The sequence below is a fragment of the Dromaius novaehollandiae genome, chromosome 11, assembly GCF_036370855.1.
Source record: "Dromaius novaehollandiae isolate bDroNov1 chromosome 11, bDroNov1.hap1, whole genome shotgun sequence".
Classification (NCBI taxonomy): Eukaryota; Metazoa; Chordata; class Aves; order Casuariiformes; family Dromaiidae; genus Dromaius; species Dromaius novaehollandiae.
Genome location: NC_088108.1, coordinates 3,757,845 through 3,771,103, shown reverse-complemented (window position 1 = coordinate 3,771,103; position 13,259 = coordinate 3,757,845). Strand labels below are relative to the sequence as shown.

The 13,259-nt window shown below is 60.1% G+C and overlaps 1 protein-coding gene across 1 annotated transcript; it reads right to left on the bottom strand.

The window, feature by feature from the left end:
* Positions 1-5,745: 5,745 nt before the first annotated feature.
* LOC112982498 (TNFAIP3-interacting protein 3-like) lies at positions 5,746-11,982 on the bottom strand. Its single transcript, XM_026098945.2, has 7 exons — positions 11,921-11,982; positions 8,260-8,377; positions 7,982-8,125; positions 7,624-7,749; positions 7,301-7,438; positions 6,925-7,050; positions 5,746-6,701 (listed from the first exon to the last, which is right to left on the bottom strand). The coding sequence occupies exons 1-7, from the start codon at positions 11,980-11,982 to the stop codon at positions 6,426-6,428; spliced, it is 990 nt and encodes a 329-aa protein (XP_025954730.2). The 3' UTR covers positions 5,746-6,425.
* Between the last annotated feature and the right edge of the window lie 1,277 nt (positions 11,983-13,259).

The following is a 13,259-nucleotide window of genomic DNA, read 5'->3' as shown; positions in this document are numbered from 1 at the left end:
AGCAGAAGGATGAATAGCTTTCCTGCAGATACGTGCATTGTCCGGGTCTCTGGAACTTCAACTTCAGAAGCCTCCAAGCAGCTCCTGGGAAGGACTCTGCTTGCAGAAGGCAGGCAGGCTGCTGTCAAGATCACAGGAAAGCGGAAAATCGCTTGGGGCTGCAGCTGCAGTGCAGGTTGAAACACCTTCTGTTGAGAGCACTCTTCATAGGTACACAGCCGATGGTGAAAGAGATGGAGGAAAGGAGTGGGAAATTCAGTGCTGTTATTTCCATGGTTACAAAAACTGGTGGGGTTTATCTCTCGCTCTTTGTGTGGAGAGCAGCCTGGGAGTTGCCATTCAGATTCCTTGGAGGATAAGTTGTTTAGCATATGAAGTGAAATAGCATTAAAAAAAGAAAAAAGCCGAGTGGGGGAAGCAAGTAACAAGCTGGTGCCAAGGAATAACAGTCTGATTAGTTGATAAATGGAAGTGAAAACCAGTTTGCCGGTATCCTGGCTTGCTGAAGCCTCTCCAAGGCCAATGGTACACTGATGGTAGCTGCGGTACTGCTGTTCTTTTATTGCAAATCTGTTTTCCTAAAGGTTATGTATTTTGAGGGTTCTGGAAAATAATATTTTTTCTTTTGTTCTCTTGCTGAGATGCAACTTGCGCTGCTTTGTGCGCGCGTCCTCTAGCACAGCTGTCAAGTGAACACCGATGTTGATGAAAAGAAGCCAATAGCTTTATTTCAAGACAACTCACTTACCTTTTGACAGTACTGTGGTGTATTTTGTTTCTGACTCTCCCCACAGCAAACTTTGAGGTCTTTTTAAGTCTGCGGGTAACTCGCTACCAGCAGAGGTCAGTGTGCAGCTGTGCTGGTCAGGATGCTTCCCCAGGACTAGCAGCCAAATTCTCCTGGCCTTCCAGAGTAGCAAGGTTTCGTGGATCAAGATCTCTGGAAGACTTGTTCCCAGATTAACTAGGGCAAGAATAAGGCTTCCTCTGTTTCAGCAGCTCTAGAGAATATTGTGATTTAAAAAAAAACCAAAAAAACCCACCACCACTCCCCAAACCTGACGCTGTGGCTCCAGGTACAGGCACACGCACCCCCTACCTCTCTCCCCAAAGAGCCAAACGACTGTAGTATCTCCATAAGATCTTAGAGGTCTATCCTTTTTCTTTAGGACTTTGCACTACAAACTGTAGAAACTTCATGTCACCCATAACTAAGTTTAGGACAGAACTAGGCTGTGCACATCCAAAAGATGGTGTCCATCTTCTGGACCCCAGCCATGTAGAAGCTTTAAATCCTCAATAGCCTCTTTTGGTGAATTAATTCCCCTGCTCAGCTCTGTTCCTTTCCAAATGATAGCTTTAATCTCTAAGCTCCTGTGTGAGCTGGCCTGTGAGTGAGTTTTACCGAGGATGGGGATGGAGAGATGGGGTGGCTGCTGAAAGCTCGGCTGTTCCTTTCTAAATTGATAAGGACAGGTTGGGATTGCCTGTGTATAGCTCAGTTCTGTGGCTCTTTGCTCATTAGTTCTGTTTTCCTTCCTGCTACCTAAATTGGACTAAGTGTAGATGAAAAAAATGTTTTGCTATCAAAATGAATTATTCTCCAAAGTGTTGCTGATGAAAATGGATCTTTGCTTGCTGTGACTTGGAGGGGTAGCTGCCCTGATGAAGCCATCCATGTTCTTGGGCCTGTAGTAAGGTGGTCTTGCTGCTTCCTCGGTTCTGCTGGGCAGAAGCAGAGTGAGCAGCTCAAGTATGAGGGCTGCACTGGCGTGTCTAACTGGTGGGGTTTTCCTGTTTGGGAGGGTGCTTCTGTTCATAACCCCTTCGGTTTGGGTTCTTATTGCTGCTGGTACACTGGGGGCCAAAACACAAAGCGATGCCCTTTGTCTAGAGTCTGGCTCAGGTGACGCACCTCAAGCTTTTGTGACTTGAGGGCTCCAAGTGGCTGTTACCCTAGTAATGAGCAGTCTTCGGGTTTCAGCTTAACTTGCAGAGCTCTTGCAGAGGGTACTGCACACACAGTCTGCCACCCAAGGGCTCCTCAAAAATCGCATTCACTCTCAGAGTACATGTATTGAGGCTTAATATTACAGCAGAGGAGCATACTGAAAGTGTTTTGAATTTACAGAACGCAGCCCGTGCTGTCTGGCCTTGCTCTCCCTGCAGTGCGAGGCCCAAAGCTCTCCTGACCCTTTTTACTGTGACCCCGACTGCCTTGTCATTTGGGCTGGGCCTGCTGTAGTGCGCTGTTTGGTTTTTTTTTGGGGGGGGGGGGGGAGGAGTACAGAAATGTGAGTTAGTCCTTTTCACCTCCTCTCTGTAAAGGAAGAAGAGCTGCCAGGCAAGGCTGGACTGGTACATGTTTGGGAGACTCTTGGTCAGTGAAGCCTTCAAGCAGCAGTGAAAATGGTGTTTCACACCAGTGGAGGGAAGTCTCTGGTTTAACGGAGCACAGAATGAGTATTAGGGAAGATGTGTTGACATACAAATTATTCAGCTCGGAGGAGGAGTTGCCTGAGGATGGTACTACAGTTTGAGTCGTCCCGTCACAAAAACACCCTGAGAAATGGCCTGGCAGTCTCCCCTAGCAGTGCGTATTCCTAGCTGTCTGTCGGGGCGGTGTTGAACTTTCCAGGGACGTGAAGTGCCTGGGTGGTGTGGACGTGGGTCTGTGGGCTGCTGCACCAGTGCTTCTAGTTCAGTACCAGGACCTTCTGCAGCCAGGGTGTCTGCACCCATCAGCCTCCTCTTCTCTGTGGGGGTCTGGAGCTTGGTACCCTTGTCAAAATCGTCCCCCCTCCTCTGCTTCTTCCAACCGATCCATGAAAGGCTGTGGAACAGGTATAGCGCTTGTCAGAGTAAGCTCCTAGCTGCTTTCCAATGGGTGATGCGGATTCTGCAGGGTGAGTTTAAATTCCCTAACAGTAGGCTTGCTTTGGTTAACTGTGGTTTATGGACACCTCATAGGTAGCATCTGGACCATCCCTAAGGGCCTGTAGTTCAGAAGATCGTTTGTCCAAGTCACGTGCAGCCTCTGTGCCCATCTGGGGAACAGCTTTTTGCCATATGAGGGATCTTAGCCATACGTTAGATGGGGGAAGGGATATTTCGGGTGGTTAAAATTGTACAGTGCTGCATCTCGAGCAATTGCAGCTCAGTGTAGAATTATGTAGGTGAGAAGGGACCTCTGGAGGCCTGTGGTCCAGTGTCCCGCTCAAAGTGGGTCCAGTTAGCTGAGGTTGCTCAAGGATTTGTCTAGTTGAGTACCTCCAAGCACAGAGTTTCCCCACCTGTCTTGGCCCTTGTTCCAATATGTGATTGCCCTCATGGTTTAAAGCGGGGGGGGGGGGGGGAGGAATCCATATTGCTAATCAGTTTCTCGTGTTGCAACCTGAGCTATCGCTGCTTGTCTTATCACCATAAGTCTCCACAAAGTCTGGCTCAGACTTCTCTATACCTTCCTGCTAGGCAGTTGCAGGCAGCAGTAAGATCACCCTGCACCTTCTCCAGGCTGAACAGACCCAGCGCCTTCAGCCTCTCCTCGTACCTGCTGTGCTCCAGCCCCATCACCGTCTCAGTGGCCTCTGGCTTTGCTCCAGCGTCTCCATGTCTGTCAGTCTTGTAATGGAGAGCCCCAAACTGGACACAGTGTCCAAATGTAGTCTCACAAGTGCTGAATAAAGGGGAATAATGACCTCCTTCAGCATTTCCCCATGCTCTTGCTGGTATAGCCTGTGATGTGGTTGGCCTTCTCTGCTGTAAGGGCATGCTGCTGACTCCTGTTCAACTTGTCCTGTTCTGTAAGGTTGCTTTCTAGCCAGTCACCTCCAGCCAGTCCTGTCCATCCTGGGGCAGGACTTCTTATTTGCCTTATTGAGCTCAACAATAAAAAAAAATAAGGCTCCTGTCAGCTCCCTTCTGCAGCCTATTGAGGTCCCTTTGAATAGCAGCCTTGCCCTGATGCTTATCTACCACTTCTCCAAAAGTGGTGTCACCTGTAAACTTGCTGAGTGTGTGCTTTGTCTTGTAGTCCAGGTCACTAATGAAGGCATCAAACAGTACTGGCCCCAATATTGATGCCTGAAGGATGCCCCCAGTTTTCAGCCACTGCTGGCCTTCATGAAGCTGATCACAACCCTTTGAACCCAATAGTTCTTTCAGTTTTCCACCCACCTTATCGTTCATTTATTCTGTACATTTCTCTAGAAGACTGAGTTCGTACTGATATTAGAAGCTGCTCAAGTATGCAGCGCATCAAGAGCTAAGTATTCTGCATTTCGCTGGACTGGGAGGGGTTCAGATGTGCACTTGGAAGGGTGCAACGGGAAACTCGACCGAATCACAGCTTTAAGGAGCTAGTGTGCTGTTTCTAGTGATTTGGGGACCTTGTTCCCTAAGCAGAGAGGTGGGAACTGACCATCTTGCTATAGAGTTTGCTACTGACGCAAAGCCCAAGGGAGCTTAAAGAAAAGTACCTTGCCTTCAAACAAAAATCTCCAACACTATTTAGCCTTACATGAGGTACCTAGAAAGCTAAGGCTGCTGTTACATGGAGCAGCATGGAAGAGTACAGTATTGAAGTGTCAATATAAACCCCCTGACACCAGCTGAAGCATGGGGTGCCTCAGCAGAGGGCTGGCTCTGCATGGGGAGAGGCTCCTCAGCCCCAGCCCTGCCCTGCCATTGAAGGCTGTCCCAGCTGACTGCAGACTGGGAGTCAATCTTGATGCCAAAATCAATGACGCTTCCTTGTTCAGCGACTTCCTCTCTGAAGCCGACTGCGTAGTAGGACCTCCCCCGTCCATCTAGTGGCTAGACTTCCAGGTGGTTTAATGAGCCTGTTGCTGTTGCTAAACTCAAAGGACCCATCAGCCAGAGCACAGATGTGCTTTGCTTGCTCTGACCTTTTGCTGGGAGGTTGGGTTTGTGGCGTCTATGTCTCTGAGCCTGGGTGCCCGGGCCATGCTCGCTCAGCCTGCCTGCAGCACTGTGGTTGTCGGTCACTTGGGCTGGTGGGAGGTATTCCCCAAAACCAGCAGGTCGGGCACAACTGAGCAGCAGCATCAAATCCTCCTGTTGCTGCTGAGTAACCTCTGCCCAGGTCACCTTAGCTATCAATGCACGTCTAGGGGGAGGCTGGCTGGTGCAACTTCTCAGTTGGAAACCTTGGAGGGGCCATTTAGGGCTTCCAGCTCTAGGCTGCAGCTGCTCCCTTGGCCCAGCCCTTTGGGTGCCCACAGAGGGGCTGGCACAGCCCCGAGGCTCCTTCAGAAGCCGACAGGGGTGCCGTGTGGCATCCCGTTACCACTGTGGTATTGGGCAAGGCTGGAGAAACTAGTCTGAAGAAACTCACTCTGGCATCAGTTAAGTTCCTGAAATTGGAGAAAGTTATTTTCCCAGCCTGAGAGCGAGTCAGCTCTGGCCCCTGGGATTCCCGACAGGGGGGTGTGTCCTTATTTTTTGCCACTGCCATCGGCAGTGTGTCCCTTTCCTGGAGGAGCTAACCCAGTCCTTCACTAATCTGCTGAGAAAGCTGCTTGCCCATCTCTCCCGTGCCTTCCTGGCCATGCTGAAGCCTCAGATGCCTGGTCTTAGCTTTGGTGAACAGGGAGACCTTGGTTCTTCTTAGTATCTCTTGGTAAATAAGTTTCTGAATCAAATGCCTTTCCTCTTTCATGAAAAAAGGGCCAAGTTACTGTCCCTACATCTTGCTGGCACCTTAAAAGCAGAAAAACGAGGTGGTTCATTTTATATTTTTTTATTCAATTGCTTGTAGAAAGTCTCAGCTCAACAGGAAGCCAAGAAAATGAGTTAACACAAATAAATAAGTCTGGATTTGACCCTAGCCATTCCTCCCCCAGTCCCAGCCTGGGGAGAGAGTAGCCAAAGCCTCCAAGTGCTTGAATGAAAGCCCCTCAGTGGGAGCAATAGCAGCGCAAAGAGATGCTGCTGGAACCAGGGCTGGTCCGCAGCAGCATAGCGAGAGTCCCCGGCGGCTGCAGGGGTGGCGGAGCCCTTCCCTGGCACCGGCACCGCCCTGGGCCTGCACCTGGGCCTTTTCCCTGCTGGTTTCCTTTTTGCAAGCCCTGGGCTTTCCAGAGGGAAAAGGCAGGTTAGATGAGGCAAAGGAGATGCACTCCAGGTCAAAGAGATACAAACCTCCTGCTCTTGCATCCGGGCCTTGAAAAATGAAGGAGAGATTTATGCCGGAGAGGAAGTAAGTTCTGCTCTGCTGGGCTGGACCTCAAGCAGTGGGCAGTCTTGGTGCTAACCAAGGCAGCCCTGATGGAGAAGCTCCCGAGGAGGGTTGTCCACAGGCAGTGGATGAGCAAGGCTCCTAGGTCCTGGATCCAGCTGGCTGCTGGTGCAGGAGGAGGCACAGAGGAGGATGAAAGGCGAGGCAGGGAGTCCAGCCCTCGTTCCTAGTAGTCTCTGCTGAAAGTGGGGATCTGGGCTTCTGGGTGCCTGGCGCACTCGCCTTGCTTGCGGCCGGGCTTCTCGCAGTGCCGGCTGCAGCCAGCCCCCCTGGGGCCCGAGGCGCTGCTGGGGGCGGAGGTGGCCGGCGGGCCGGGCTTCTCGTGGCTGTTGCAGCGATGGACCAGGACGGGCTCCTTGGGGGCAGACTTGCTCTTCAGGAGGCGCTGGAGCAGCTGCTTGTCCGACCTTTCTTTCCTGAAGTCGTCCTCAAAGATCTTCAGCTGCAACAAAGAGCAGGGGCAGAGTGACCGGAGGGCACGAGGTGGTTTTAGGTACCTGGAGCTACCGGGGAAGCCGGGACCGTGGCTTCCTGGCTGTATCCACTGCCGAGGGCCGACGATCTGGGACAGATCCAGCCGGGACTGCGACTGCATGAGCGGATGAGGAGATGGGGCCGAGGACGGGCGCTTCCCGCGGCAAAGGCAGGGCCGGCGGTGGGCTCACCTGCTCCTGCAGGAGCACCATCTGCTGCCTCATCTCCTCTTCCTTCTTCCGCAGCTTCTCGTTTTCAGCCTCGATGCGCTCGCGGTCCCGGTGCTCTGTCCTGTAATCGGCCTCATAAATTTCCGTCTGCAAAAGCGGGAGGAGGCACGTCAGGAGCGCCGGCCGCCACTCCTGGGCTGGGGGTGGGGGTGGGAGGCTCCTTCCGTCGCCCGGCCCAGGGCAGCCTGATGGAGGGGTGCTGGTGGGGACATGTGTTACAGCTTCCAGCCTTTGCCCAAGCTTCGAGGGCAGCCGCAGCATCCCCCAGGATCCCACCACGGGATCCTCTTCCCCACCCCACCATCCCGGGAGCCCCCCGTTCCCAGCGCAAGGTCACCTGGCACTTGAGGGCCTCCAGCTGGTCCTTCAGGTCGGTCACCTCCTTGTCGGGGGGCTCACGGCGCTCGCTGCCCGGCGTCCTCGGGGCGCGCTGCCCGCAGCCCCGCTGGGGCCCGGCGCCCGGCGCCTCGGGGCTCTGTGGAGGACGACAGTGGGAGGCCGCCCGCAAGCGCAGCCTGGTGCTGCGGCCGGCTCTCAGGGCTCGGGCATCCCGCTGCCACCACCGCCCCGCTTGGGCCCGGCGGCTCCCGGCTTTGTGTGGGGAGCCCCGCGGCCGGGAGGGCCGGTTGGCATCTCCGAAGAGGCCGGTTTGCGACTCACCCCGGGGGGCCGGCCGGCCGGGGGCCCGCGGTGCTGGCTGCCCTCCAGCTGCCGCACGTACTCCTGCAGGTGCTGGTTCTTCTTCAGCTCCTGGATCAGGGTCTGCTCGCAGTACTCCCTCTTGCTCTGAAAGGAGGCAGGCTGCCGAGGCGGGCGCGCGCCGGGGGCCGTTCCCCGCACGGGAGCCCCGCTCCCACCCACCCTGGGCTCCCGCGGCTCGGCAGAGGCCTGGCGAATTCGTTTCACTGACAAACGAAAGTAGGTGGGAAACAGAGGCCCCGGGGCTGGGCTGGGCTGGGCCGCTCCGGCCCGCTCGAGCCGCCGCCATGCCGCGAGGCCGGGCGGGCGCCTCGCGCACCTGCTCGTGGTCCAGCTTCATGGCGAGCCGCTCCGCGTGCTGCCTGAGGGCCGCCATCTCCTGCTGCAGGGCCCGCACCTTCTGCTGCAGCCCCAGCGTGGTGGCGTGGTAGATCTGGTCCCACTCCTGGTTGAGCTTCACGAGCTGGCGGAGAGCGGGGAGGCGGCGGTGAGCGGGGGGCCGCGCTGCTTCCCGAGGAGGCCGAGCGGCCCCGGGGACAGGAGGTGGAGCTCAGCGCCGCGCGAGCGTCACGGCGGGGGTGCCCGGGCGCCGCTCACCTCCTTGTTGATGCGCCGCAGCTCCGTGTTCTTGTTCAGCAGCTGCAGCTTCTCCTCGTCGGCCGAGGTCACCGTCATGCCCTCGGAGATGTAGGTGACGATCTCCTCGGAGTCGGCCCTGTCGGGGACGCCGGGGGGCTCGCTGAGGGTGCCGGGAGCGGGACGGACGCGGCGGGCGAGTGAAAGGCCCGAGCACCCTCGGCGCGGCGGCCGCCGTCCTCCAGTGTCACGGCTCGCCGGGAAAAAGCACCGGCAACGTGGCCCTTTCCTGGGAAAGGGGCTCTCCTCCCACTGGGGTGTCGTCGGGGGCAGCCAAGCTTGGCATGGCCGGCCCCCTCCGCTGCCCCTCCATCCCCCGCGGCCTCGAGCCGTGCCGGCAGCGGGCTGGCGTTCACACGGCCCCTGCGGCGCCGGGGACGTTTTTAGGAAATGCCATTTGCATGGGCCGCATTTGCGTAAGGGCTTTTCACCAAGAGCGGTTTTGCGGGGGAATTTAACGCCGGGCCCGGGGGAATTTAATGCCAGGCCCGCAGACAGGCCGGGGAGAGCAGTGGTGTGTGGGGCGGCCGCGGCGGCCCGGCACGGCGCGGGGAGCCCTCGGGCCAGGCTGCTCCTGCTCCCCTCCGCGGAAATGTAATCCCTTACACTTTAATCCCGCGAGGTTCCCCGCTCCCCGCGCCGAAATCGCTGCGCCGCCCCCCAAAAGGCGTCTGCGGAGCGGCGGTGCCCCGAGGCGTGCGCCGGGGCCAGGAAGCAGGATGTCGGCGCAGGATGCGCCGGCCCCGGCGGCAGGAAACCCCGACCCCGGCACGGCGGGGAAAGAGCGAAAGAAAGAGCGGCGGGACGGACGCGGGGGCCAAGGGCTGCCGGCGCTCGGGCTGCCGGGTCACCTCGGCGTACCGCAGAAATCCCCCCTCCTTACTCGGTAAAACCGGTTGCTCTTGCAGGGCTGTTTTTTCCCCAAGACCCCAGCACGTGGGTGGGAAAAATCCGGCAGGGGGGAAAGTCTCTTGCTCGGGGGGTACCGGGGGGTCCACGCATCCCGGCCGCCCCGGGCTGCCCCCAGCGGCGAGCGGAGGATGGAGGACGCCGGGGCACGGGCGGCACGTCCGGGAGCCGCATGGCGACACGGGGACCCGGCCGCCACGCAGGCCGGGCTGCTCCCAGGGGTGACAGAAAAGCCGAGCTTGGTGCTTCGGCATGTGCAACCCAAATAAGCTTTGCACCCGCTTTTTTTGCTACAACGCGCTAAGCCCCTGTGCAGCCTGACTGTCCCAGCTCAGCACGCGTCTGCCCAAACGCTTCGTTTTTATAGTGTTTCTGCTAAAAATGTGCCTTTCCTGCTCGCTGCCAGGGAGCCCTGCCTCCCCATGCATGCCGGTGCAGAGGACCGGCCATAAAACGCGCTTAAATAATGTGCTCGTACGGTGCCTGCTCGTGAAATGACTGCAAGCACCCTGGAAGGTGGAAATGCCGGGGAACGGGAAGCATTTAAAGCAGTGGCTGCAAGCGGGCAAACGTTGCAACGGCCTTTGGGGCTCAGCGATGTCCCTCCGGCCCGGCCTTCCTCGCCCCGAAGCTGCCCAGGAGGAAACCACCTCCCTGCGCTTTCGTACTCATCACTGACTTCTCCGCTTTGAACGCACGGGGTGCTGAGCAAACCTACAGATGGGAAAAAAACCCTTCTCCCGCGTCCCCCATGGGAGCGGGGCAAGCGCCCAGCACTGCTGGGGAACTGGCCACGCAGGGAGCTCGTGGCCTGGGCCGTTCTGGTCCTCTGCAGGTCTCGCAGGGGGACGCGATGCCAGCACGGCTCCGCTGCCACGCTGGGGACAAGGGGGTCCTCCGAACCCGGGAGCCGGCAGAGCGAAAGCTGGACCTGCACCTAACAGGAGCTGCGGGCGTTGGGGAGCCTGTTGGAGCCATGGACATCTCCCTGAGCCTGAGGATCTCCCTTGGCCGGGAGCTGCGAGGACCCTGCCCATAACGGGCACGAAACCCAGCGCCGATCACAGCTAGGGGAACGCTTCCTCCTGCCTCCATCTCTGCTCCGGGCCTTGGTCTGTCCTGCCTGGTGGAGCCTGCACTGAACTGGCCGAGCAGGGCCTGCGGTGGGCAGATGGGTGGGTGGGTGCATGGATGGATGGTTGGTGGATGGATAGATGGGTGGTGGATGGATGGATGGGTGATGGATGGACGGATGGGGTGGTGGATGGATGGATGGACAGATGAGGTGGCTGGTGGAGGGATGGATGGGTGATGGATGCATGGATGGACAGATGGATGGATGGATGGGCAATGGATGGACAGATGGATAGATGGGTGGTGAATAGATGGGGGATGGATGGATGGGGTGGTTGGTGGATGGATGGGTGATGGATGGATGGATGAGTGGTGAATGGATGGATGGGTGGTGGATGGATGAATGGGTGATGGATGGATGAAGGGATGGACAGATGGATGGGTGGTGGATGGATGGATGGATGAACAGATGGATGGATGGGTGGTGGCTGGATCAATGGATGGATGGATGGATGGATGGATAGGTGGATGGTGTGGTTGCAGATCTGGAGAGTCACAGGGCTCCACTCATGTTAGACCTTTGCTTTTAAAGGCAGCTCAGGTCGGGGAAGGAGAGAGTGAGTCTCTCACCTTGGAGCAGATCCGGCCCCACAACCTTGTTCCCACTGCAGCGGCCCCAACCTAGGGAGGGTCCCTGCCCCGGCACTTCCAACCTCCGTCAGCGCTGCCGCAATGGGCAAAGCGAAGCCCCGGGTACATCCTGTGACGCAGGGGCCGCGCAAACACCCCCTGTTTCCACGCTGACGCCTCCCTGGCGCCCGTCGGGGCCAGGAGCCCCTGCAGCCGGCTGCTGGCGAGCAACCGCCTCCCCCCATACGACCGGGAACCCCAGGGCCGTGCTCACGGCCGGCTCGGCGATGGCCCGGGGCCAGCTCGCCCCCGCTCCCTGCCTCAGTTTCCCCCGTGGGGCCACGGGCTGAGGCGCCCGGCGATGGCTCGCCGTGGCGGGCAGGGGAAGCGTCATGCTCGGCGGGCCCAAAATAACCTGCCGGCTGCGGCGAGCAGGTCTGAGCGCCCTGGTGGAAAGCGCGGGGGGGGGGGGGGGGTTAGAAAGTCCCCAGCGTTTCATCGCTGCCCTTTCAAAATGAACCTTGTCTCGCTCCCTGTGAAACGCTTTCGCTTCGAAGCGGCGTTTTTCACTCTGAAATGACGCTTTGGGCTCCGAGAAAGGCCTCCTTTCCGACAGCAAAACCCCTCTGTTTCACCAAAAAGGCCCCAGCCGTTTCCAGGAGGGGTCCTGCCGCTGGGGTAGGGAAGCGAGCTGTTCCTCCCGGCGCAAATAAAAACTTTCATCCCCCGCCACAACACTTCCCATTTTGCGATTCTCACCCAAAAAAAGTTGCTCCCTCTGCGCCAGCTTGGCTGTCCCCGGGGGGCAAAGGCGCAGCCGTGCCGGGGCACTCTGCCCCGGGAGCCTTCACGCCGCCGCAGCCCCAGCCAAAACCCTCCGAGAGGCTCGGCCCGGCGAGGACCGGGCTGCCCCGGGGAGGGGGGTGAGGGACCCCCCGGCCGTCCCGCTGCCGGCGGGGCTCAGGGGGTGCCAAAGGGCAGCCTGGATCTCGGGGGGGGGGGCACTTACCTGGGCAGAGACAGCGCGTCTGGCGGCGGGGGCCTCTGGAAGCAGAGATCTGGTGGGGGCATGTGGGCAGCCGGCGGGGCTGCAGGCAGGGCTGCAGGCAGGGCTGAAGGCAGCGCTGAAGGCAGGGCTGAAGGCAGAGGGGCAGGCAGAGGGGCAGGCAGAGGAGCAGGCAGAGGAGCAGGCAGGTCTGCAGGCAGAGGTGCAGGCAGAGGTGCAGGCAGAGGAGCAGGCAGGTCTGCAGGCAGAGGTGCAGGCAGAGGTGCAGGCAGCGCTGAAGGCAGGTCTGCAGGCAGAGGTGCAGGCAGGGGCAGCGCAGGGCGAGCGCTCGCCTCCATGCAGCCCCCGGACAGGCCCAGACGCGACCCCGACGGGCTGCGCAGCAGCGTCTGCCGCGGCCCCAGGAAGTCCCGCAGCTCTTCCCCGGGGAGCTGCGCGAGCACCGGCGCCCGGGGCGGGGGGACGGCCGCCCCCGGAGCTGCTGACTCAGCCCAGCCCGGCGGCGCCCCGCTCGGCCCGTGGCTCACTTCCTCCGCCGGCAGCGCCCGGAGGCGAGCGCTCGCCCTCCCCCGGCTGCCCCCTTCCCTTCCCGGCACCGTCCCGCCAAAATCCCCCGCCGGGCTCCCCTGCCCGGGGCGGCGGGGGCGGCGCGGGGGCGCCGGGCCTGCACCTGGGCTCGCCGGGATGCATCGCTGCCCCGGGCTTCGCCCCAGCCCGCCGCACGGGGGGGGGCTGCGGGACACAGCCCCGCGCAGCCGCCCGAGCACCCGCCCGCGCCGGGCCTGCGAGCGCCCGCGGCCGGGCCGCTGCGTGACGCGCGGGTTCCCCTTTCCTGCGGCCGGGGCGGGGGCGCCGCGGCGCGGGGCTTTCGCAGCGGCAGCCGGGGAATTTCCCGGGCGCCGGCACGCCGCGACGCCCGGCCGCATCCCGCCTGGCGGGGACCGGGCCCGGGGGCGGCCGCGCGCCCCGGCCCGCGCTGCGCTCGCCTCGCCGCAGCGCCGGGGGCAGCGCGGGCGCCAGGGGCAGGCGGGACGCGGCGGGGGAGGCCGCGGCCGCCAAGGCCCTGCCGGGGCTGGGGTGCCCCGGCCGCCTCTGCGACGAGTTTGCTGGGTCTCGGCTCGCCCCGGCCCTTGCCCCTGCCTGTGCTCGGGGGTGTCATGGGGGGGCGGCAGCGGCCGGGGGGGTGGGAGGGGCAGGATGGCCCCGGACCCCCGCCCTGGGGGTTGTGGCAACGTGTGTGGGGGGGTGCAGAGCCGGGGGGGGGGCGGGGGGCTGCCTCGCCCCCCCTCCCCGAAGCCTGCATCTGTTTCCATGGCGACGGCGGGTCCAAGGGAGCCGCCCC

What these genes read in the sequence shown, in the direction of transcription:
- LOC112982498 (XM_026098945.2), bottom strand. Translation starts at nt 11,982, where the DNA reads ATGCCCCCACCAGATCTCTGCTTCCAGAGGCCCCCGCCGCCAGACGCG. An exon ending in TGAAGCTGGACCACGAGCAG is followed by an intron (nt 7,750 to 7,981) that starts GTGCGCGAGGCG and finishes GCCTCCTTTCAG; the next exon opens with AGCAAGAGGGAGTACTGCGA. An exon ending in CGGCCGGCCGGCCCCCCGGG is followed by an intron (nt 7,439 to 7,623) that starts GTGAGTCGCAAA and finishes CGTCCTCCACAG; the next exon opens with AGCCCCGAGGCGCCGGGCGC.